At 43.6% G+C, this 26,610-nt stretch overlaps 1 protein-coding gene across 1 annotated transcript in view; it reads right to left on the bottom strand.

Annotated features, from left to right (window-relative positions):
- The window catches only part of LOXHD1 (lipoxygenase homology domains 1), a 131,811-nt gene that overhangs the window by 27,186 nt on the left and 78,015 nt on the right, over window positions 1-26,610 (bottom strand). Inside the window, 7 exon segments of the mRNA XM_008640947.2 lie at window positions 5,117-5,234; window positions 9,109-9,236; window positions 12,177-12,362; window positions 17,037-17,245; window positions 20,688-20,811; window positions 22,829-23,038; window positions 23,827-23,981. Coding sequence (XP_008639169.1) covers window positions 5,117-5,234; window positions 9,109-9,236; window positions 12,177-12,362; window positions 17,037-17,245; window positions 20,688-20,811; window positions 22,829-23,038; window positions 23,827-23,981 — 1,130 coding nt within the window.

Below are 26,610 nucleotides of genomic sequence, written 5' to 3'. Positions count from 1 at the left end.
TGAAGGCGAGGTTGGATGGGGCTTGGAGCAACGTGGCATAGTGGAAGGTGTCCCTGCCCATGGCAGGAGGTTGGAACGAGATGACCTTTAAAGGTAATTTCCAACCCAAACTATGATTCTGTGATCACAGCCAGGGACACAGAAGCAGCAGCAGCAGTGGCAGGCTGACTGCTGGGTCACAATGTGGGTACATTGCCTCACTTACCCTGTGTGGACGCCCTAAATGCTGGTCATCCAGCACAAACACATCATGTGGTCAGTGGGGGGACCTGGGTGTCCCCAGGGAAGCCTCACATCCCACCCAAAATGGGGGCAGGTAAGGAGCTGTTCAAGGCATTGCCCCCTCTCTCAGGTCCATCTGTCTCATGACTACAGAAGGGGCCTGAATAGTTTGTTGGAAGGGGTGAAAGCTGAATGTAGCCTTTTTCAGTGACTAAAATAGCAGAAAATAAATCCCATCCTGCAAGGAGATGTTTGTGGGTGTTGCACACACAGAGGATGATGTCGGATTTTGGTTTCAATCATAGGGTCAAGAAAGTCATCTCAGTGAGCTGAGCTGAGACTATATTTAATTTCTGCCTGTTCCTCCCAGTTAACTAGCTACTGCTTGGCAATGAGACCACTATTTTACATTGCACCTAAGCTATTTTTTTAGGATACCTAGAACTTGCCGTGGGCATCCAGTGTGCTTTTCAGCTCAAACTTGCCCTGCTAATTATGCAAGGAGATTAACTGGGCTGTAGAACACTAAGGCATGAAAAGAAAGTGGCAGGAGTGTATATGAATCACATATTGATAATTTTCTTTGCAGCTAAGCAAATACAGTAGTTGACAGGAACTTTATACCAACAATTTGAAATTAATTGCACTGTGTCTCCTGAAATGGAAAAGTTTGAGTCCAATTATTTGATTTACCCCTATCCAGCCTTCTTCCAGATGTCATGTAAAACATGGTCCACAGGGTCCCCCACTCCACTGACACCAAAATACACAGCTCCTGGAATTCACCTTTAAAGGTTCAAACACAGGATTTTACACTTCTGTTGCATGTCATTATTCTCCACTTAAACCCAGGAACTTCTGACTGTAAAACAAAGACTTCTCTCTTTTCGGAAGAACAAAAGTAAGCTTCAACTATATAATTCTCAATTCTCAATAATAATTCTCAAATTCTCTTAATCTCCTTTATACAAAGGAGAAAGGACTGAATAAAGACCGAGTCCCACATGCAGGATTACTTGTGACGTTTGAATGCAATGCAATTAGTGCTTCATTAAGGCAGCTTCTTATCTGTCTGGCTTTGACAGCACAAAGTAACATTAAAATTCTGAGGGAAGCAACTCTGCAGAATTCAACAGTCTCGTAATTCCTGCTATTTCACTCAGCTTTCATCCCTTCTTGTTTCTAGATTTTCAACTTCACAGCAAAGACACTGGGCAGCAGGTGAAATCTTCACAGGGACTGAGGGACCAGCTATCCCAGGAAGAGCTTTCTAAAGCACACATTTAGATAAATTGCCTAATTAGAGTCAAAATTTTTTTTGCTGAGGGTGGTGAGGCCCTGGCACAGGGTGCCCAGAGCAGCTGTGGTTGCCCCATCGATCCCTGGAGGTGTCCAGGGCCAGGTTGGATGGGGCTGGGAGCAACCTGGGATAGTGGAAGGTGTCCCTGCCTGTGGCAGGGGATTGGAATGGGATGAACTTTAAGGCACCCTCCAACCCAAACCATTCTGTGATTCTATGATTTTGTTCCCTGATTTTTCAGAAACACAGAGCAGTGTCATGGTAGCTTGATATGGAAGAACATGAGATTCAGCATTAGGTCAGTGGAAAAGATCCACATTCTCTGTCTCTCCCAGCAGTGGTCTGATCAGAGAGCATTGCTCAGCTTTGGAGAACATTCATGGTGCCTTTTTGGGCATAGTAATGATCAATAATGTTCATTTTGTCGCAAAACATCACTAATTAAATTTTGTTCCCTCTAGAGGTTTAGGTATCAGCATTTAAAACTTACTGCTACTTGTGGTGCAGTTTGAATTTTCAGCACCAAGTTCATTACTTCACTGAGATTCTGAATGAAATTTTAGTGTACTTTATGTAGACAGAAAAAAACATGACTACTTGCCTGCTTGTAAATTGAATCTTTTGGCTGTGTACAGAATCATTGATAATTCATGCATTTTAATTGGTATTTATGCATTTCTGTATCTGGTGAACTAAAAGCAGTATAAATTATGCTAGCAACAGTTTACCAAAAGACCAAGAGAATTAAAAAGATCATTTATTGTTAGCTTAATAGAACAAGAAAACTGAGAATATCATGTAGATAAATGGAGCAACAAATGGTTAATTACGGGGTTGATGGCTTAATCTAGCTTCTCATTTCACTGTGCTAGTTAGCACTAACTGTGAACCATCTGTCTGAGAGTTTAGCACTACCCCCACAAGTATTTCATTATGCAGTCTTAATATGCACTTTTGACAGAAATGGAAATGGGCTCCGATCAGTTTTCATGTCACACCAGGCTACGTAAGTTTCTAAGGCTGGAATACAAATCAGAGAACACAAATCCTTCCTCCCCTCTTCCAGAATGCTTCTGTAGCCACCCTCTCTCTGGGAATGCAAATGCTGTGTTTACCTTTTCAGGGAAGGTGGGAAAGAAAATAAATACAATAGACCAATAAATACAGTTCTCTATGTAAATACAGTTCTCTACAGTTCTCTACGTCTCTTCTACTGGCGTTAGAAAATCCTCTGTGATCTGTTTATCTAAGAAAAATAGAAACTATGGGCATAATTTTCATAAGCTTCTAAAATAATAGAATTATAAAAGAATGGTCTGGGTTGAAAGCAACCTTAAGGACCTTCCAGTTCCACCCCCTGCCATGGGCAGGGACACCTTCCACTACTCCAGGGTGCTCCAAGCCCCATCCAGCCTGGCCTTGGACACTTCCAGGGATCCAGGGGCAGCCACAGCTGCTCTGGGCACCCTGTTCCAGGGCCTCACCACCCTCACAGCCAAGAGTTTCTTTCTAATATCTAATCTAAATCTCTCCTCTTTTAGTTTAAAACTGTCACACTGTCTCCTATCACTATCAGCCCATGTAAAAAGTTGCTCTCCCTGACTTTTTCAGGCCCTCTTTTAAGCCTCTTGTCCAGACCTATTCTTGTGTCCATGGTCCACCTGTGCTTCTGTAGAGCTGGAAGGTGGCTATGAGCCCACTGGGTAGGTCCAAATGAGAGTCCTTTTTGTCCACTTCCCTGGGAAAGCTTTGCTTTTGGTAGGACAGTCCAGCAGGCTGAGGTTTTGGAATGCCTGGACAGAGTAGGGAACAGGAAAGTGGGAAGGCACAACTAAAGATTCAGCCATCCCTTGCCTTTGTGCTGCTGCTGATTTATGACTGGAAGACCTGGAATGTCTCTGGATGAATAAGCTTTATTTGATTTCATTTTATATGTATACGACTTATAAAACTCAGGGGAAAGCATGTGAGAAATTACGAAGAGAGTTTGACCAAGACATCTGAATCAAATCAGAGAACAGATTGAGTTATTCCTCAGGCACAGAGAGAAAAACTGTGCATCTGTGGCATCTATTCTAAAGACATGTGCTGGAGGTCTAATCCTTTGAGAAGCTGCACAAGAATCATCATAGAATCAGAGAGTTGGAAGGGACTTTAAAACTCATCCAGTCCCACCCCCTGCCATGGGCAGGGACACCTTCCACTATCCCAGGGTGCTCCAAGCCCTGTCCAACCTGGCCTTGGACACTGCCAGGGACAGGGCAGCCACAATCTCCCTGGAGAACCTGTGCCAGTATTTTGCCACCTTCACAGTAAGGAATTTCTTCCCAACATCCAGCATGAATTCCCCCTCTTTCAGTTCCCCTCCTTCCCCAGCTGCTGAGAAAACATTTAGAAGTGGAAATGCTGAAGTAAAAATGGTACTGCAGCACAGAAACCCTTCTGAAAGTGAAGAGAAGTTAATCACTTCACTGAAAACTGGTGGCTTTGTAGGGTCAATGTTTAGAAACACATTATCTACGGGAAAAAGACTGCTGTAAACTAGTCAAAAAGGATAAAGAACCCGATTAAAAAAATCATGCAGTGTTCCCCTGACCATGGTTAAGCTGCTGGGTCTTAAACTGTTCTCATAAAAAGGTCAAGATACAGAAATCCAGCAAGATATCAACTACAGGAAAAGCATGGTAAAGGAAAATGGCAGAGATGTGTTTCTCCATTAATGACATCTGATGGTCTGGAATCAACACAGCGTTCCCCTTCTCTCTTAGAAATATAATTATAGGGACCCACAACAGGCAAACTACTTTTGACTGCCCAGACAGAGGTTATCCTTACAAGGAGCTGGTGGTTTGTCAGCAAAGATAAACGCAAACACTGTATTTTGTGCAAGGTAGGACATCAGGGAAAAATACCATCAATTTACATATTCCATTCAAAATGCAAGATAAAAATGACACCTTACTTGTATGGACAAGAAAAGAAAGAAATCTGCCTGTGTGCTAGAGGAGAAGGAAAGGGGAGAGATGGGATGATACAGCTGCATGGATGGATTATTTGGAAATATCCCACCCAGCCCACAGGGTCTCTATCTGGCAGACATCCTCCCATGGATTCGGATTCCCACATGGCAGAGATCTGCAGGGGCTGAGGGTACATCCCAGGGACCAGAAAATATTGTGACCAACCAAGGCTCGTGCAGGGAAGGAGAGTGAGATCTAACAGCAGAATCTGTGGTGAAATCATAGAATCATTTGGGCTGGAAAAGATGTCCAGTATGATCACGTCCACCCATTAACCCAGCACCACAGTGATCATTACTAAACCACAGCCCACAGATGTGCCACACCCACAAGCCTTTTGAACACTTTCAAACATGGTGATTTCGCCATAAAAAAAAATTTACAACACAGCTTTTCCTCTCTGCTCTTTTCTTTCTTGACTTAATTCCTGCAGGGAAAAACCATGAGAAACTGAACAGAAAAAGTGTAGGAAATTAGTAAAAACTAATCACTCGATGTCTTTCTCCTCTTTGCCGGGGGTGAGAGGCTGCAGGACACACATGCTGCGACAGACGCGCGATGCTGAGTGCGTTACCCTTTCCCGGAACCAGTGCGGGCGCGTCCCCTTCCCGTCCGTCCGGACCCTCATCTTCCTGAGGGGTGCGATGTCAGCAATCTCCATAATGAAACTGTCCTCCTGGCCCCGCTCAAACCTGCAGGGATTGGAAGACCAAGGAGGTCGTGTTGCTGCTGCTTTACAGCCTCTCTGCGTCTCCGTCCCGTGCCGGAGCCCTCGCCCTGCCAACAGCCTCAAATCAAAAGTTTATGAGTGCTCTTTATTGGACTTGAGCTTTCCTGTGCTGCAATCACCAGCTACTGTGCTGTTGGCAAGACACCTCAGTGCAGATTTGACAGGGATTCCTCCTTCCCTGGAAAACACAGCCCACCTGGAGCTGCTCCAGGCAGTCTGTAGCATACATTACTGCTCTGTTTGTAACCAGAACAATAGCGACTCACAGTCAGGCTTCTGCACATCGCCTCCCTCCTGGCAGCTGCCCACTTGCCTGTCCTTGGTCCGCTCCAGCTAGAAGGCAAAATAATTTTGCCTCATCTCCTTTCTCTGAGGTGCAGCACAAAACTTTGTGCTTGCTGTGGAGAGAGGCAGTTGCTGCAGCTGAGCTAAATGTGGCACTGGGATTGCAGGTCGGTGTCCAATACCCAAGTTTAGTAAGCACAGGCAAATTGTGTTAGAATGGAGAAAAAAACAACCTGATGAAATTGGGGGATTTGGATTTGCAAACTATCTCTGCCTGTGGTAAGAACCAGGGTGGGTTTGTGTAACCTTGCATGAAAGACCGTCCCCGGTGCGTGGCCGCCGTGTACAGGCACAAGGATGTGCAGGAGCTGCTCATCCATAGCAATCCGCAGGAAGCAGGAGAAGGGAAAAAACAGCTAACATGTGCTTCCCACAGAAGATTACACTGGCTAGGACTGCACCTTCCCTTCCACTTGGCATTGCCTCAGTGAATGTGCTGCCTCAGGCTCAATATTACTCTGTTCAGAGCAAGTATCTTCAAGTTTTCCCCCCAAATACTCTGGAGACCTGCTGTGGTCTTGGAGTTGGAAATCTAACCCTTGCTAAGGAGAATGGCAGCCAAAGCCAGAGGGTTTACCAAGCACATGGTGATCACTCCGCTGTTGATGTTTCTCCTTCATGCAAACTCCTCCTTGTGGGGGAATTACCTGAGTGTGCTGAGTGGTTTGGGAAGAGCCCTGCAAGATGTGGGCATTGCCACAATAGAAGCAATCCATAATGATGATATCTCATTCCTGGCAAGGCCCGCTGCCTCCCATAGCTGTGCAGTGCCAGAATGTGGAGAAAAAACCATTTTCTTTACCAGCCTCTGTTCAGATTACCCCCTGCAGGATGAATGCGATTATACTCACACCATTATCTGAGCATGCATTGCTGCAGATGTTAGCAATAAGGTTTGGCTCGAGCCTCTCAGTTTTCATCCAGGCACTGCTTCCTCTGCACTCCCAGAGGCATTTGGACTGGGCATTTTGGTCCCAGTCCATTTCTAGTTATTAAGGGTTATGTTTGCTCTTTGAAAAATGCCTTCTTCTTCTTATTTGTCTTTCTGTGGTACCGGATACTGAGGCAGCCTGTCTCACTGTGAGAAATAGAATGTACTTTTGTCCCTGGACTGGATTGATTTCCACATCTATTAAAGAAAAAGGTGTGACCCTTCCAGTCTGAATTATCCTGTGATCCTATGATCAGTTTTTATTACAATCACTATTACCTACAAAGCTTCATAGAAATCTCTCACTCTGAGGCTTTCCAGGCTGAGCTAAGCTAATTCTAAGCTAAAATGTCTGCTAGCAAAATAAAACATTATTTATCTTCAGCAAATGCCTTGTTTGAAGTTTGTAATGCTGATACTCACCTGCTACTTCCAAGAGAGAAGTACTAGAGGGAAGTGATTGCTGAGGTGACAAACTGGGGGACCCAAAAACCCTTTGCTATCCCTAATTTATATGAAGATGAACATAAACCTGAAAAAAATTGAGAAGGGAAGAAGTAGCCAGACAAGCTGACTGCTGCTGTTCCCTTTTCAGGACACTGAACCATTTATCTAAAGGATTTCATTAAGCTTTCCTCTCCATGCCTGCCCTTATAAATATTTCCATTGCCCAGGGGTCTTGGTAATAACAGTAATGTAGCAGAAATTGCCTTAAATCTGCGGCAGGTTAGACAGACGGTTCTTCGTAATGCACTAAGCTGCTGTGAGTGAATTGGCACTGGATGGCCCCAATAAAGATGAAGTGTCTTTTACCATTTGGTTGCAGTAGCTCTCACCCATCTCTGCACTGCTGGCACAAGGGCTGGAGAGATTTCCATGTGGAAAGGAGCCAGGAAAGCCTGTGCTGTTAGCAGCTGGATGAACACTGGTGGCAGTGGTGTGGAAACAGACAGCATGTGAATTTGGGGACATGAATGTCCTGTGCAGAGGGTGCTAATGAGATGACAAGAGCCCTGTACAGCTGGAGGTGTGATACAGAGCACCTCCAGCTAGCAGAGATGTGCATCCTGCGGATATTAACATAAAAAGAGTTGTGCCTTACACTTCCTTCTTCTTCACACAGACCCAGCGATTTTTCAACACCTTTCACAGATCTTCTACTGTCAGATGACAACCCAAGCAACTAATAACATAGAGACTTTTAAATTCTCCTCAATTGCTTTTTCATACTCTTAGATCAGAGATTGTCCATCCCAGCCATGTAGACAAATGGGGTATGTTTTTAGAGGCCACAAAGTTTAGGGGTATGACTTGCCCCAGATGCAGCAAGACTGCAACCCTGCTCCTGAGAGGCTGGAGATGTCTTGATCCCCTTTAGAGATTTTTAGTTGATGCACCCAGATGTGAAATCTGCTTCATTTCTGATTACAAATAGCAGTGGTCCATTTTCTCACCTACTAGAACTAAGTGTTAGGATTAAATCGGTGGAAGACAGGCCCTGCTTGCCCAGGGTCTTGTAAGAGAGGTGTCACTGATGGCCCCCTCACTGGTAAGCCAGGAGCATTGTCCCACCTGTCAGATGTCCCTCTGTGATGGGGAGCAGCACCAGGATCTGTGTTTTTCTGCATGACTCAGCTGTGTTTCTCACAGATATTTTAGTCAGCAGCACCTCTCTGCTGCATTTTTTTCACAACAAACAAGGCTTTTGCTTGTTACTAACTAAACACATGAAGCTCTCAATCTTAGCTATGCTTGTCCAGACACCCACTCGGCTGCGACAACTTCAAGTAAAACATCCCCTGAGCAAACACCTCTATGCAAGGTGCACCTTATCTTCAGTTATCCAGCATCCCCTCAGCAAGCTAAGCTTGAACTGTGTGGCCAAAAGCTCCCGCCCTTCTGATGCTCTGTAGATGCTTTGCTGAATAAGATCAGAGCTAGTCAATTAAATAAATTTAAGCATGGTGTTGCTAAAAGATGGTTCATTCTTGAGCATGCCAAAGCCTTCTGTACTAGGGAAGGTGCTAGGAAGGAACAAAAAAGCATTGGGAAGTGGATGAGTGGTGACATGTGTGAGTTTTTTTGGCTTACAGAAGTGATGGCATCAGACTAGTGTTACAGTGTTTGTTAGCTCTTTCTGCTGAAGAAAACATGAGATTCCACCTTTTCAGTAAAATCAGGGCATGCAGTCCAGCATTCTGTGCCACCACCCATCCATTTTCCAGTGCTCTCCTGGGCAATGTTCACAGCTCTTCTTGCAGACAATGCAGGACTTCATACTTTTGTTCAAGATGCTTATCTCTACAGCCACTGAGGAACAGGTTAGACAAAACTTGTACAAATGTCAAAGGGTGGTTTCCCTGGCTCTCCTTTCCTTTGCTTTGCTAAATGTCTGACAGAAACACTTACAGGGGGCCCAGGTCTGAATCTATAAAGTCAGTGGGAATAAAGGTTTGTGTTTCAGCGATCAGCCATGATCAAAACCCTGAGTGCTTCTTGAATTGACACTAAAATCTGCCATCATTCCACTTCTGACCAACAAAAATGACAGTTACTGTACCTGTCTCCATTTTTTTCCAGCAGCATCTCCTCAGTATTCCCATTGGATCCAAAGACAGTCATGAAAATACTGGCATCGGTACCACCACTTTCGATGTCTCCAGTCACAACCGTGACTTCGTAGAGGATCTGGTGAGGATTGGAAACAATTAGAAAGCCTCATTTAAACAGCTGTCCTTAACCCATGCTAAACAGGGCAACAGGCTTTCCTGGAAATCTACTTCCTAGCCAGAAAATGTTGCAACACAGCTTCTTGGTTCCTCTCCACACCATTGTTTTCAGAGGTAAAGTTAGAGATCAAAACTCACTACAGGACTTTCCATCTATGATCTTTTCTACAGAGTTTCTCAGCCTTGAAAGAGACACATTAATTGTGACAACATTTGAATCACAGAACCACAGAATGGTTTGGGTTGGAAGGGGCTTTAAAGCCTATCCATTCCCACCCCCTGCCATGGGCAGGGACACCTTCCACTGTCCCAGGTTGATCCAAGCCCTGTTGAATCTGGCTTTGGACACTCCCAGGGAAGGGGCAGCCACAGCTTCTCTGAGAAAACTGTGCCAGGGCCTCATTACCCTTAGCGTAAAAAATTTCTTCCTTTTATCTAATCCAAGTCAGCCTTCCCTCCATTTAAACCCATTATCCCTTGTCCTATTGCAACACCAGTGATGAAGATCTCTTACGCTGCTTCTTCAAAGGTGTCACAACCATCACATCAATAGCTGGGTCGCCAACCCTCTGCTATCAGTGCCTGTCCCTGGCGACCTCCAGCACTCCAGACCTCCGTACTACACCAAACTCTTGCTAATTAAAAAAAAAATTCTCCCAGAAGAACAATTGTTTCTTTTTCTTGTCTGCAAAATGTTTCCCCCAAAAGTTCAGTGTTCATCTGGGCAATGTTCATTCCAATATCACTAATAGTTTGGAAGTTTAGACATCAGAATACTCTCTGTGGTACAAAGTTCAGCTATGCTGCTCTCCAAGGGGATGCTCGCTGCTGCATCAGGTGCAGAGTCCTCCCAGACCTTGTGTGCACTGAAGGCATGCCAGTGTGTGAAAAGATGTTTTTTATAATTTTCACCTAATTAGCCTAAATTTGTTCTTTTCTCCTGACATGGGAACAATAAGACTTAGAATAAATATTTTAAAAATGTGCAATTCCCAGCAGCTCTCAGGGTTTTTAAGACTTCTAGGCCACTTAGATGCTTTGAAGATCATAGCCATGGTAGCGAGACTTCTGGAATTAAGACGTGGAAGAATATCAAGGAACAGTCCCCCAAAAATATATTTCAAATAGTGCGCTGCTAGGCTAGTTTTACTGGCCTGAATTTTGGCTGTCACATAAATAAACAGTGCAAAGGAATAACATAAAAAAAAAAATGATTTTTCACATTTGTTTCAACCTGAGTAATCTGCTGATCACATATTCATCCATACATATTTTAAATCTTAGCAATGCATCCTATTTTTTGTAGGAAGGAGAAGAAGAACTCTTTTACCAATGCATTGAAGGCTTTTAATGAGTGTGGTGGACACTGAGTAATTTCTCGATGTATGGGAAGGCAAATACTCAATTTAAAGCAAAAAGAGGGAATATCAAGCCAAGAAGAAAATTAAGTTGAATGGATACATACAGCTGTACAAAAGCCAGGCAGGAAAAAAAATAGAAAAAAAAGAAAAGTGTTAATCTTCCCAATGATGCTAAACATATCAGTTTTCTTTAAACTCTAAGAAAACCTGTATGACTCAGTTTCTAACTACAGCTCTTTATGAGGGAACAGCCCCAAATTCCCTCAACTAGGAGACTGATCAGAAAGTCACATGCTCACTTCTGGTTTCATGTCCCAAGCATCTCCCCAGATTTCCTTCAAATTTCCCATCATGTTTCTGGCCCAACATCATAGGAAAAAAAATTGTAGTTAGATGTCTCTTGCCTAAAATAGTGTCTATTTTGGGCATGCTTATGAAAATAAATATTCAGGATTGTGCTTTTAAAGGAAGACTGAACATAAGTCTTCATTAACATCCACTTCAATCTACAGGCAAGGCATCAGCTCACCAACAGGAGTTTGGAAATCTCATCCAGGAGGTTAAATGACAGATGGGACATTTTTATGAGATTGGTTTTAACCTTGGTATTAAGTGCGATGCAGGTTTTTATACCCTCTTAGGTCAATTCCACCACTGAAATCTGCATTAATTTGGTGAATCCTTCCCAAATGCTAAAAATGTTATCAAGTTTTTGCATGTCTGGGGAACAAAGATTTCAGGAGAATATCTTTAGCTTGGGAATCAAGAGCAGCATAGAGGAAAAATAATGTACTATGAAAGTGTAACCTGACTGTAAATAGAAGCACATTTATAGAGATTTTAAATTGCCACACAGGTATTTAAACACAGTGTTATTTTCACATTCATCCAGCCTGTTACTTCTGCTACAAATCTTACATCCAAAATCAGCATAGCTCAGCTTTCCAATTTGTACTTGTTTGAAATACAGCATAGCAGATATTACTTCAAAATTCAGATATTTGAATGGAAAGACTATAGAGTTTTATTCATCACTGATTCAACTTTAATCAGTTATTCTCACCAAAGATCAGGCTTACAATTGTTTTCATGTTTCAACAAATTCCAGCAAATTAGTTTCCCTATCTCCCATTAAAAAATCTGGTATGTATGGAGAGATTAAAATATTAGGATATTTCCACAGCTCTAATCTGATGAGTTGGAAGTATTCCTTCACCTTGAAGGTGCTCCCACTTTATGGGTACCAGGTGATTCAGTGGGTGACAAGATGAGGACAGGCTGATGAACTGTGTCCTACCTGCCCTGCCCTTCCTTCTATGCCATGGCTGCATCCAGCCAGCCACACTGACCAGTGCTCTAAACAATCATGATTCTAAACCATGCCTAAAGATATTGTTAATAAAATAACATAGGAAAGGAAAGCAAAGAGAAAGCTCAAGCCACTTGCAAAAGTCAAGGTTTGAGAGCTGCTGACACATGACCTATGTCAGTAGAGGTGCCTGCAGCAGCTAAAGGCACAAAGTGAGCCTGGTGCCTACCTTGATGCCAATGTTAACACATTCTGCATCCAGGATGTTGAGGATTCGTGATGTGAGCCCGTCACCTTTGTCTCTGGCCAGCCAGCACTTGCAGACAAAGTTGTACATGACGCCTTTGGTGGGCACGACGATGTTGAGCTCTTCCATCATCCAGCAGCTCTCAGGGGTAGCACCATCATGCCCCACCTGTAAGGGCCAGAGAGAAAACACCTCCTGGCGAAAGGGGATTTCTCTGGACAAGGGTGATTCACCCAGTAATGAAGGACTCAAAGTCTACATACACCATCACAACAAACCATTCCACAAGGGGATGGAGGGAACTCTGAAACAGTGCCATTGCTGTGAGAAGGGAGCTCAGGTCATCAGCTGCTGGGCATGAGGGAAGGCCAGTCTCAAAAAAAGCAAGGTAGGCTGGACTGACCTTCATGAAAACATGTCCAGTCTCTTCTTAATCTGCACTTGCTCCATTAACCTCTATATGCTCATTTTGCAGTTGGCGGCAGACATATTCCTCCACCTTTATAAGCCTTTGCACTTCTGTCACAACGCTTGGAAGTGATTATTCAAAGCTTTATAGCCAAGAGGAAAGATGCAGCTCAGCAAACACCCACATGTATTATTACAAGCACTTCCCTCACAAATCCACACAGAAGTGAACTAAATGTATGAGGCTGTTTCTCTTCCTGTCTCCTTAGACTGCAAAAGCTTTTGTCTTTGTACAGGAGACAACAGATGGAGCTTACATCTGTAGCTGGTTGATTTTCAAGGACCACCTCCTGGTACATTCCAGCCTCAAGAATGATCTGTCGTGGAGACCAGGAAGTCACACAAACGCCACAAGCCTGAATGGATGACCAAGTTCCTGACAAAATTTAAATGGAAAAAGGCAGAATACTAGAGGTGGCAGCAGGGGCAGAGGTCCTGCAGAAATACAGAGATATTGCACAAGTGTGCAGGGATGAGTTTATGAAAGCCAGAGCCCACCAGGAGCTGAATCTGTCAAGAGCCAGTGTTCCTGCAGGTATATCAGCAGCAAAACTATGTTGACAGTGTAAATTCTCAAAGAACCTGCATGTGTCCCTCTTAAAGAAGGTGGGCAATTCAACCTGGGGCAGACTTGGAAGCAAAATTATGCATCCAGGTTGATGGATAAGCCTTGGTCAGACAGTCATTCCAATGAGCTACCTGCCTATAGAAGACCTACCTGCACTTCATTATTTTCAGAGAAAGTGTTTGTGTAGTTTCTGGGAAAATGAGGTCCTTAGTTCTCACTGGTTTTTGTTTTTAAATTATTAGGATATTTAGGGAGGCTCAGAAAGCAATTTTTAATAACAGATTAATCTAGGGTGATATATCTGTGGTATCTATTTTTTTCCCAAAAAACAAGTGATCTTTTCTGTCTGATGGTCTCAGTCATCACTGCTATTAGGAGTATTATTGCTGTACTAACGTCTGTGCAGCTGCAGAAAATTAGAGCTAACCACTAGGGAAATTCAAGTCTACAATGGATGCATTAATCCTCCGATTCTTGGGGTGTGAGGTGAATGGGAATATAACACTTGCCTTCCCATTCCCTCTCTGCCAGCTTGGCTGAGTGTTTCCAAGCCCAAAGTCAGAGTTTTTGTGCAGCTCTGTTGCAGGATGGTATGGATGAGACAGCGGGGAAAGTTCAGGGCCGTGGTTCTGTAGTGAAGCAGGGACAAAGCAGCTGGAGGGAAAATCCTGCTGAGCCTAATAAAGTTTGCTGGTCTTTTGGGTTCATAGCACACCCCCACCTGCCCACATCATAGAATCATAGAACAGTCTGGTCTGCAAAGGACTTCAAAGCCCATCTCATTCTAACCCCACTGCCATGGGCAGGGACACCTTTCACTATCCCAGGTTGCTCCAAGCCCCATCCAACCTGGCCTTGGGCACTTCCAGGGATGGGATATCCACAGCTTCCCTGGGCAAAGTATCATTCCAAGACATTGCTAGGATGCCACATTTTCACAGCAAACTTCAACTTCTTTGATATCAGCGACAGCCAGAAGGGAACAACATGTGCATCCAGCTGCCTTGGAGAACCTGTGCATGAGCAGATTTCCAAGGACCTCAAGAACAATGTAAATTCTGGGACAAATTCAATCAGTGTCAGCCAAGTCTTGCCTATGGCTGGACTTTAGGAGCAGAGCATCAGGATTTGACTTTCAATTCCAGGCAAGTCTTTAGACAGACCATGACAATACACTGAATAATGCCAAGCCATGGCCACACCAGCAGTATAGCCTGGAAGTGCACACCAATATCACAGTAAGAGGTTTGGGCTGAGATGTTTGAGCTAAATTAGAATGACAGAATTTCAAAGGCAGGTAGATCCTTGCTTGGGCTGTTTGAAAACTTTTGTAACTTGTTCCTACTGTCCTTGAGGGACTGCACATCCCTGAGACTGTGATGCACAATTTATACTGAGCAGCTCACGATCACATAGAAACTGAACACAGTGGCAGGGGGAAAATCTGAAAGAATTTTTGTGGAAAGAAGGTTCAGAGAATACTAGGGAGACCTGAGGGTCAGGTCCCTAGTCACTGAGGGAGTGGACTTGCACCTGCAACATTCGTGTGTCCTTGATTTTTCTCTGTGTTCATGATGGAGAAAGGCTCTGAACCAGAAGAGGTTTATAAAAACAAACCAATGCAGCCTCTCCTAGACACACCTGTGTCTCTCTGCAGCAACAACAGTCTAAGAACAGAGATATTTTCATTCATTAGGAGAAGAAATATTAAAACTTATTTTGAAAACACAGTGTAAAGTGTCTACACCAAATAACTTGTCTTACTTATTTTCATGTCAGCGTGTCTATTAAAGTACACCAGTAGTAATATTGTATCTGTAGGCTTACAAGACAGGAATAAACGGGCCCCTTTCAAATTACTTTGTGTTCCACTGTTTCTGCTTTCAGTGGAGTGTATGTGTAGCAGGAGCATAATATCAAACTAAAAGTAGCATCACACTGCAAATCTCACAGTCCTGATAAATGGTACAGTCTGCTGCCTGGGTTATACAGGGGGCTCCTGGAAACTTAATCCTCATACTATGCTATTTTCACATGGTAACTCATATTCAGAACTTTTCACCTTCTACACAAACAGACAAATGCCAAATCCAAGAACGAACTGTTCCTCACTTTTCCCAAGTAGATAACTAGCAATTTTCTGCAATGTCCCTGAGCACTGCAATTTTCTAGAAGGAAAATGCGGACTGATGCCATGGCAACCACGGCAGACTAGCACATCGGTGTCATTGCTGGGACACAGGTCCAAAAGAAGGGTCCTTCCAAGCTGAGAGCACTGCATGAAGGAAGGCAGAAGGCCAGGAGCAGGTGGCTCCTTCAGCTGCAAGCTGGGGAGTTACAAACCAGAAGGGAAAATTGAGCCAGGGGTGAGACAGCAGATTGGTGAGATCACTGAGTACAGGGGTGAAAGAGCGCAGAAGAACATCACCAGCTTGAAAGATATACGTTATTTCTTTTTCTATCTCTCTACATTTGATTTGCAACCTTTTATCTTCTTTCCCACTTGTATTCCTTTTCAAATTAATTTTTGCCTTCCCTCTGCCTATTTCAAAGTGTCTTCTCCTACTTTCTTCTGTTTTCTACCCATTCCCTACCCTTTTCACTGTCTCTTTTCCAGCACCCCTTTCTATTTCTTTCTTCAGGCTTCTCTTCCTGTCTCTGACACTGAGGAGTGATACTGTCATTTTCCTTCCTCTCTGTCCCACTCCATGGCTGTTTCCACATGTGCACTGGCTGGAAGAGAAGGATTGGTACACTTGCTTCACTATCAATGTTTGACCTCGAGATGGGCTAGACAGAAAGCGCCACATACACATAGAAACCAGGCACTTGGAGTGCATTAAGAAAATGTCATGATAATAAACTCAAATCTGATAACAGAGATTTCTCAAGATGTCAGACTTCATTGCTTGAGTGAAAGGTAGCGCAAGTGACTCAGTCTCTCAGCTGCAACAACAGAACATACAGATGCAAAGATTTTCTTATTAGTTATGATTTCTCTCTCTTTCTTGTCTCTTTCCAATTATACAAGCACACACATCAACAGGCAGGTTTACTTCCACAGAGGGATAGGTGTAAAAATAAGATTAAATAGGCTCCTCTTTTCCTCAGGTGCTGTGGGTTTCAGTAGTTGAGGGGATGGAGCAAGCTTTCAAGAGTTGGAACTGCCATATGAAAAAAGAATGATGTACACAAACACTCTGGAATATTCATGTGAAGTTTAAGCCCAGTGATGGAAAGTCTATGCAAATTGTGTCTCCCTGAGCCATAACAGAAAAAATGGTTCCTGTATCGAAATCTATTTGTGCACATTACTTACAAATTATGATTAATTTTCTTCTCTAAGCCTGTGTCCTCCAAGCTGTGAAAACAATTTTCATGGTTAGCTAGGAAATTATACAAGATGTGTTCCTCACAATTTATGAAACCCAATTGTAAGTAGTGAAAAAAATCAACTAGGAAAAAGACCAATGGAGAACTGCATCCTGGGAAGCTTCACTGCATCTGGCAATAGAAGGCATTGAGTAAGAAAAAGCAGTGCCAGAGATGGGACAAAACTGGGACATGTTACAACTTCTTTACAATTCATAATTATCTTCCACCTCACAAGGATCCTGGTTTTATGCGAAGTAAAGCATACTTATTGACAGGTTGAGACACATGCGAAATCTCATCAGCACAGTCCTGTTTACATTCCTTTTAGACCCAAGAGCCTTTCCTTCTCTGCTAAGAATATCAGAACCACGTGCTTTCTTTGGCCACACATTTCATACGCCTCCAGCACTCGCGCTGCATTCACAACATACCTCCACTTTTTTGATCTCCCCAACATCTAGGCCCCAAACCGAGAATTTCTCCACAGAGCCATCTGCAAATTCATCCTTTCCTTCTGGGAGATCCAGCCACAGCCTCTCGGTCTGCACTTTCTGCGGGCCCATGATGATGATGAACACGCGGCTGTCGGTGCTGGAGTCGTACTCCGTGCCTGTCGTGACAGTGATGTGGTACGGGATCACTGCGACAAAGAGAGGTTTATTCATCAGAAAACCCACACACATAAGCACTTGTACAAGACTTGATAAAACCAGGGACTCGTCCCATCAGAGGGAGCAGCTGTGCATGCCAAATAGGTTCACATCCCATTGAATTCATTTGGAGGAGCGATAACATCATGCTTTGTTGGGCTACAAGTGTGCTTTGGAGACTACTTTCCCACGGCGCGCTTGGGACTGAATTCTGCGAGGGTTAATTTCCCCAGACAACCCTACTGGCTGCAAGGAGGTTATAAGTCCAGATTTCTCCCTAACGGATGACAGAACAGCAAAAGGCTTGAATCCTTATTGACACCAAGAGACCTTCCTGAAGATGAGTCTGAGCACCTAAATCTTAAACAGGCTATTAGGCCAAAGTGATCTTACACTCCCCGTTCAATAAAGACAAATAAATCTGTGCTGACTCCAAGGTAAGCCATCACCATCTGAATGTCCCAGAACAACCACAAATGCTCTCCTTTGTGCCTCATTCAAGGTTTGCTGTGATCTATGGAGCAGCTCAGGGTTTCAGCATCCCTGTACAAACCCAGACAGAGGAGAACAATCCGTGTATTAAAGGTAAGTCACTCAATAATTCTATGCGTTGCATAATAATTTTGGTTGGGGGAGAAACCTTCAGGGCAAGGCTTGGTAAAAGAGGAGGTGGTTTTTCTGTGGTTTTCAGAAATTTCAGTTCAGCTGTTAAAAGGGAGGAAGTGCCAGACTGCTTTTCAAGGGCTTTCCAAAAGCTCATTTGGGTAAGCTGAGCAGGCGGTGCAGAATTAGTCGCTGAATACTCGTTTGATTTCTCAGAACATTTGTGCAGGGCTGTTCAAACAGTTCTGACAAGACTCAGAGCTCTGAAACTTGCTTCGTCACAGACTCAAAACAGCCTGGCTTCATCATCACTTTTCTGATTTAAAAAAAAAAAAGGTTTATAAATTGACAAAAAGAACCCTTGGCTGGTTTTCAAATTACCCAAGACTGACATCTAATTTTGCTTTATGATGACTAACAACATTTTTGAGGTGGGGGTTGTACTAGAAATTCACATCAGACACAGAATACTTGTGCAATATCAGGGAAAGCATGAATTCATACTGATCAAATCTGTCCTTACCTCTGGATAGAGCAGAACCCAAAAAGATTCATTCAGCCCCAATTTGAGGATTTTGTGTACCAACACAAAATGAGCTGATGATTAGGCAAGATTTATTCTCCCATTTATGGTGTAATTTACATTCCAGTGGGTGCATCAGCACAATGATACACAATGCATTTAGCAGGAAAAAGGGTTTAGCTGTAGTCAAGGCAGATTTTATAAGTATATATTGAGAGGTCATGTTTAGGACATCTCCAGACCTTTAAATAAAGTATATTTTGAATAGGGACAACATTTGCTTTTATACAGGTTTTGTCCTGTTCTCCTGTGACAGACTAAGTTCAGAGAACTACCAGCATTTCTAGCTGATCTTTAAGCCAAGGTACTTGAAACACCTATGAAAAAGAAAGAGGAACTATGCCTAACTGTAATTTCCCACTTTACGTAATGGATACAGACATATAGAATAGCTTACTATCAGAGAGCAGGAAATATTCTTTGCAGTTCTTTCCTCTGACAACTGGAAAAGGGATCATTAAATTCATTTATCTTCCCTCCCTGTTGCCTCCCTCTTTATCTGGGATTCATACTTCCCTTTTTTCACACACGGGAGGATGCAAATCCTGGGGTAAGCGGCCACAGAAGGACACCACAGGTCCTCCAGCCCATCTTCCTTTGTCCTTGAGTGCCAGCACAGGGTTCAGGCTGCTCAAGGCCACGTGTTCCCCTCACAGCAGGATGGGTTTCCTCAGGGATCCATCCATGCCATCTCCAGGGCTGCTTTCCAGCATGGGGGAAGGTTCCCAGTTCAGACCTATGCAGCATCCTAGCCAAGCGGACTTTTCCCGGAGCTCCATCCTCACCTCCTCCATCTCCTGCCCCTCAAAGGCATTTGCCAATTTGGTCACGGCAGAGTCAGGACTGGGCTGAGTGACAAAAGTCACTCCCTTTCCCAGACAACTCCCAATACCACTTCCTTATCGAACCAGCTGAGCTGGCTTTTTATCCAGCTCAGAAGGTGGCTGCCTGGCTCACCCAGTCCATCTTATCTGGCATTCCTTCAGGAAGCAGTTTCCTTAATGAGGCCATGTCACTGAACAGAGATAGTGGTGACGACAAGCTCCAGGACTCAGAGAAAAAAAGACCACCCTGGCACAATGGGGATGATGGGAACTGTCCTAGCTCTGCTGGAGAGGGGTCCTCATGGGAAATGATGGTATTTTACCCATTATTTGTGAAACTACATGGAATGCCAACATGGCAGATGTTATCCATTGTCACAGCACAGAAGTAATATCAGAAGGAACATGGAAATCACTTATTTTTTATTTGTGCACAATGTGGGATTATAAAAGAAGGGCAGCCGCAAGACACATGGGTTGCAGGCCGGGTTTAGTGATCTGCAGCATTACATCTGCTTCCCAAATGAAAGGTGTGGGATGTGCAACCCAGGTATCAAACCACCACAAGCTACTGGGCACCAGAGGAGCAGCAAACCATCTGTGTGAGCACCCTTGGACTCTGTGTGAGTCCCCCTGGAGAGCTATCTTAAACTCTTAGGAAAATTACATCATTTTCACTTTGTTTACCATGGAAGTTTAAGATAGGTTGAATCATTTTGCACTTGCTGTGGATTAAGAGCACATAGACAGTAACTGTGATGCAGCTGCTGCCCAGTTAGCCAATACAACACAGTATTGTAATCATACATCTAAAATCTTAATCTAAAGCTAAAAGGCCCCCTGTAGGATATCAAAGAACCATAGGTTCAGTTTAGCTGATAAGTCATTGTCCTGGAACAGAGAGGTAGTCATAAAAAGAGTATATAAATAGTAAAATCATAGAATCATAGAAAAGCATGGGTTGGAAGGGACCTTAAAGTTTATCTCATTCTTATCCCCCTGCCATGGGCAGGGACACCTTCCACTAGACCAAAATGACAGCCGTTGTGATGCCTGCTATGTGTGGTAAAGAAAAAACCTGAAGGGTTCTAAAATAAATCACATTTAAATTCAAATGAAATAATATTTCACCTTGAAATACCATCTTGATTAAGTCAAAGAAACAGTTTGGAAACACTGAATTTACTGTGAATTTCACGACTTATGCCACTGTTGAGGGCAGAGACCTGCAGGAAAAGCAACAAACACAGAAACACAAGCCCTGATCCAGCCTTTTCTAAAGCAGTCACAGCACAAGAAAAGGAGAAATAATTTGCTGCTCTGCCTCTCCTTGCTCTTCAGCAGCATGAAAGCAGCCTCTTAAGCACTGAAAGCCAGAGCACACGGATGCATACAACCAAACACTCAGGCACGATCACTCACGTGAGCCTTCCTCTGCCGCCTTGACCAAGCTGGATTTTCTGGGCTCCTTCGGGTTGGCATTGCTGTCCTGGCTGGACACGCTGAGAGAGGAGCCATCCAGGCTGTTCCGCTCGCCATCGTAGCTCTAGTTGGGAGGCATGTTTGGGAGGGTAATGAGGCTGAGTGCTCAAGTGCTGTCAGCTGTTCCCATGTGCCTCCAAGAACAACATGAGAACAAATCCCCGTAGTCCCCCAGGCACCTTCTTGGTCAGTGTAGCTCAAATAAATGTGACTGGTATTGTACTGGTGGTCATTCACTTACTTCTTTGGTAACCCTGACAGGTCATTTTGGATGTGTGTTATAATAACAGAAAATATAATAGACCTGAGAGTCTTGTGATTTGTGACCTTTTCTGTGCTACCTGTCTGAGCAGGAGGAAATTCAGATCAATGGAGCTGTGCCAGAGCTCATAGAATCATAGAAGGGACCTTAAAAGTCACCTTGTTCCAACCCCCCATGGGCAGGGACACCTTCCACTACTACAGGTTACTCCAAGCCCTGTTCAATCTGGCCTTGGACACTTCCAGAGATGGGGCAGCCACAGCTGCTCTGAGCAATCTGTTTCAGTATTTCACCATGTTCACAGGGAAGAATTTTTTCCTAATATCAAATCTAAACCTACTCTCTTTCAAACTGAACCCATTCCCCTCTTGTCCTGTCACTCAAAGCCCTTGTAAATTGTCTCCCTCCATTTTTCTTGTCAGCTCCCTTCAGGTACTGGAAAGCCGCAATTAGGTCATCCCAAAGCTGCCTCTTTTGCAGGCTGAACAATCCCAATTCTCCCAATCTTTCCCCACAGAGCTCCTCCATCCCTCTGATCATCCTGGTGCCTCCTCTGGGTTGGCTGCAGCAGCTCCAGGTCCTTGTGCTGTTGTTCCCCAGGGCTGGGGCAGCTCTGCAGGTGGGGTCTCACCTGAGCGGGGCAGAGGGGCAGAATCCCCCTCCCCTGCTGCCCACGCTGGGGATCAGCCCAGGGCACGGGGGGTTCAGGGGCAGGGCAGGTCCAGCTCTCCCCCACGGCACCCCCAGGTCCTTCTGCTGGGGCTGCTCATTAGGTACAGGTCAAATATCATAAGAGGCAGAGTACTGCAGCTCTGAGTGATACGAAACACCAATTGTGTTTGAAGAGTTACTGACAATGCATTTGGTGTCATTGTCCAATAAATGTGAGGCTCTCACCACACAGTCAAATCATTAAAAGAAAATAGGAGTGATTAGTTTTTCCTTGTTATGAATTGATATAAGCAACAGGGTAAGCGTGTCCACAAGCATTCACAGCGTTGTCTGCTGCAGTTTTATGAGGCAGCATATGGCAACACTTATCCACGGTGTAACTCCTCTTACATCCACTCCGCTGCATTCAGGATGAGTCTGGGCCAATTCCATTGATGATCATTTTAGTGGTAACTGTCAATTAAAGAGTCTCTGTATTCTGCAAAGTGGACTCCTTAAATAAAATGAACTTATAATCAGCTGCTTTATTATGTCTCATTGTATAGAAGTAACAGAAGTCTATTAATCTTGTTTGCTAATTTTAATTGGAGCATGTACCTCGAATTCCAATTAGCTACGCTAGGCCAATAAGCAATAGAGAGTGTGCAAGTAGAAAGGACATTTCACTAAAAAACATTTGAGTGCTTTGAGTGGTAGCAAAGAGACCTGGCTTTTTATGTCTGGCAGTGGTGGAATAGGGATTTGAAAAGAAGAAACCATCCAGTCCAAGTGAGGATGAAGTCAAAGGACCCAATATTCTGGTTGGAGGACTTTGAATAGTGGGACCCATTACTAACGTGCTTTGTGGGCGTAGCAAGGACAGCAGCAGGGAAATGTACTCTGCTGTGGATCAGCAAGGTAGTGAACTCTCATCTGAAGAGTTCCACTTACACTCCTTGATTTTTCTGTTGAAATTGCAAATTACAGAGATAATGATAATGGGCTGAGAGTGGCCTTACTTTCAGGTCTTGTCTGAAAATCAGAAATTCATTCTGGATAAGCCAAAAGCCCTCACAGTCCCTAATGAGCTGCCTTGGACTTCAACCAGATATCCAACAATTTTATTTTTATGAGTAACAGTGGAATCTGCTTTGAGCCATAACTGTACCTGTTCATAAAGTGTACGCTCTATCTTTTTGTCCTCTTTCTTTCTAGAGAGCCAGCGCTCGCACAGGAAAACGAACGACTCCTCTGTGGTTTCATCCAGGATCTCCACTTTTTCCAGAAACCAGTCAGGACTGAACATGCTATTGTCGTGACGAATCTTGATCTTGTATAAGATGCCAAGGTCCACGGCCTGTATAGTGAATGTGTCCTCCTGCAGGGTGTTCAAGAGCAGTTGGTTTTGTTAACAAACTCTCAACGGATCATCTACTGGAAAAAAGCAAAAAAGGGAGACTACAGAACACACATGTTTAAATTCCATATTGCTGGATGGTGTTTAGCTAAAAGCTTTGCAGAAGCCCATAGAGGCATATCTGTTAGCTAAAACTGTTCTTCAGGGAAGTGTTTTTAAAGCCTGTTTTTACTAGGAGGGGAGCTGCAAAAAACACCACTTTTACAACCAGTTAGAATATTGAAATCCTGGGAGATTTTTTTAGTTTCAGTATACTCCCCTTTCTAATCCAGTTGGATTTGTATGAGCAATCCAGATAAGACAATCCTTGCCACCATTATATCCAAGCGACTCACGGGATGACCACAGAGCATCACTTTTGGTGTTATTTTCTCAAACGCAGCCACAGTTTAAGTCCCATCAATTTATCAAGTTTTGTGGTGAATTCCAACATATACTGTGTACATGCAAACCAGTTGCACAGGCACTGTGGGAATGTGCAGCTCACAGCTCCAGCCAGTTTACATGGACCAAGCTCATAATTTGTCCATCAGTGAGTTCATAGGAACATCTGCCTGTTTGCTGCAGTGCCTGTCAGTTGTAATACCCAGCTGACAATCCATACAAAGCATTTTAAGAGGTAATGAACGTGGTAAATGGAATCAATCAATTCATCCCTCATAGGAAAACTCAGCCTATAAAGACAGCCATTGACTTGATAGGTTAAAGACTGAGAAATGGAAAGTGTTGTTAACCCTTTGCATTTGTACCTGTCCTCTTTCAAACTTGTTGAAGTTTGTTTCGGATTTACTGAGTTTTCTCTCTCCCATGTCCCCCAGGTCTCCATAGATATTTAGAAAGACATTAGCATCTGTTCCAGCACCATAGATATCCCCAGTGAACACACTGATCTTGTAGGTGTGAACTGCAGAAAGAAACAGAGATGATTTCTGGTCAGATGGAATATTAATATCCATGTTAGGTACTGAATTTACCTAAGAAATTGATCCCCAGATTTTCTGCTTGTTGCTTTGTAGAGGTTTTTCTTTCAGGTTTCTGATTCAAAGACTGGAGCATCCCGGGGCTGACACTTGCTGACTTCCCTTTTCTCCATCTAATCAATGCCTGTGTGTTGCTTTGATCACACAGTTCACGTTTAAAAATGCACAGAATCATCATGGTCATTACTGGATGGGAAGTCGACAGAGGTGAGGGAACTCAGCACCTTTTCGTAGGGAGGCTCGAGGGACACAGGTCTGAGAGCAAGTCATTCAGTGCTGTGAATCCTCAATACTCCATCTTCCATAAACAAAGACTGGGAATTCAGAAGTGCAATTACTACAGGAGTTAATGGCACGTATCACTATAAATTCCCCAAACAGACAGAGAACAGGTTTCTGGGTCCTTTTGCTGAGAGAGTATTTAATTAAGGAAGGGCTGGAGCTATGCTGTTTAAGTACCCTTTCTCTTTAGCTTGCTCAATGATGAGACAATAAAACCTCATCAAGCCTTTAGTAATGTGCTTTACCAAACCTGTTAAATACTCTTATTTTTATTTTGCTACTCTTCCCCCAGTTATATGGGGAAAACAAACAGTTACTGAAAGCATCCTCTCCAGGAAAACAATGAGGGTCTGTCCAAGTCTCTGATTACCCTGGTGGCACATGAGCCATGGAGAATGCCTCCCTGCAAATCCCAGGGCAATGCAAATGAGCAAGAGGCACAAAGTCTTAGTTAGGATTCTGCGTGCGCTAACAACGTTGAAGAAAATTGCTATATAGTCTTTTTCTTCTTTCACAGTAAAACCGACCCTATTCTGCTTCATCATCCATGAAAGGTTTCCATTGATTTCTCTGAGAAATGGATCAGAGTCATCATCTGAGCACATCCACCACGACTCTGTGCAGTGCTGGATTTTCTGGTTTGCCTCTTCACATACGTCCTACAGAGTTAGAGCTCCGTATTTGAGAGGCAACTTCTACTCTAGTAATGAAGGAAGCAATGTATATTGTCTAATTAGTCAATGCACCCCTCTTTCGCCTTTGCTTGATAGTTCCAGAGACCTCTAGGACTAAAATGCAGCCTATTATATCATGATCCTCAGAATACCACAAGCTGATATTCCATCACTATCATTTACACTGTTTACTGCCTAAGATGTATGAGGACTCACAGACATGCACAATATTTAATTCTTGTCCCAGATATTTTATATCTAAACCAGAAGACCCCAAACTCAGCCCTAGCTTCACACCAGAAGAAACCTTGAGTTATCCAAAAATTATATTCCATAGATTATAAAACTTGTTTTCAGGCTTTGCCTTCAGAAGGAAAAGTGAGTCACCCACGTTAATTAACAAATGGTAACTGATCTAAGGTAAAGCAACAGAAATTAACAAGTTAAGGAAAATGTCATGAAGGCACCTAGAAGTCATAGAATCATTGAATCATCAATTTGTTTGGGTTGGAAGAGACCTTTAAAGGCCACCTAGTCCAACCCACCTGCCATGGGCCATGACACCTTCCACTGGACCAGGTTTATCAGGGTCCCATCCAACCTGAACTCAAATGTTTCCAGGAATGGGGCATTCACTGCTTCTCTGGGTCACACTTGCTGGTGTTTTACCACTTAGTAGTTGATATTAAAATTGTCTTTGCCTCTGCAGGAGAAGAAATCTCCCATGAACTACCATGTAGTTCCTAACAGGAGGAAGGAGGACAGCAGTCTTCCTCCCAGCAAGGCACCTCTTCCCTTGGCAATGGAAAAAAATCCATATTAATTCCATCCTGACAATGTTCTACAGTAAATGCAAATCAGACTCTGAAAGAAAAGAAACAGAGAGAGAACTTATTTTCTCCATTGACTCATCTTGTTGCCAGATGCAAGAGTTGAGAATGAAAATGGCAGCTGAATTCTTTTTGCTCTGCTCAGGATGAGGAAGTTCATGACCTCTCTCAAGGACATAATGAGCTCTGGGTGCAAAAAGGAGATTCTTTTCTAGAGGAAAAAGAGGTACAAATAGCTGGGCATACAGAGAAGCAATGATTTAGGGGTGAAATTTCAGTTCTTCTTCACTTGTTTCAGCTACTGATAAGGCCAAACACTGAACGTCACCACTTTATAAGATGGGCTCAGAACTGAATAAGAATTTATTCTCCTGAGAGGCAATTTAATGAGGTGACGGTGGCTGCAATGACCCAGATTTCTAAAGGTTATGTATTTGTACCTGAAGGGTAGTAGGCAAAACAACTCTGGAAGGAAAGAAGACAATTAATTAGACTCATAGGATAGGAAAGGGCTAAGTGCACAGGACAGGTGACGTTGGGCAAATGAGTGAAGATGTTAACACAGCCTGGAAAACAAGATGTAAGAATTTTGTTAGGCATCAGAGGAGATATGCAAACTATGGGTGTCGAAGGGTGTCTGTGACAGGTTCTTAAAAGCTTCACCGGAAAATAATGATGGTATTGCACAGAAGTGCTCCAGGTGTGAGAGAGGCCAGAGAACGGGAAGGGAAAGTAGAGTTAACAGTCATATCAGCATTGCACTGAAC

Source organism: Corvus brachyrhynchos, unplaced genomic scaffold (assembly GCF_000691975.1).
Source record: "Corvus brachyrhynchos isolate BGI_N302 unplaced genomic scaffold, ASM69197v1 scaffold8, whole genome shotgun sequence".
NCBI classification, from domain to species: Eukaryota; Metazoa; Chordata; class Aves; order Passeriformes; family Corvidae; genus Corvus; species Corvus brachyrhynchos.
The sequence above is the reverse complement of the archived record's forward strand: the minus strand, read 5'-3'. Positions and strand labels throughout refer to the sequence as shown.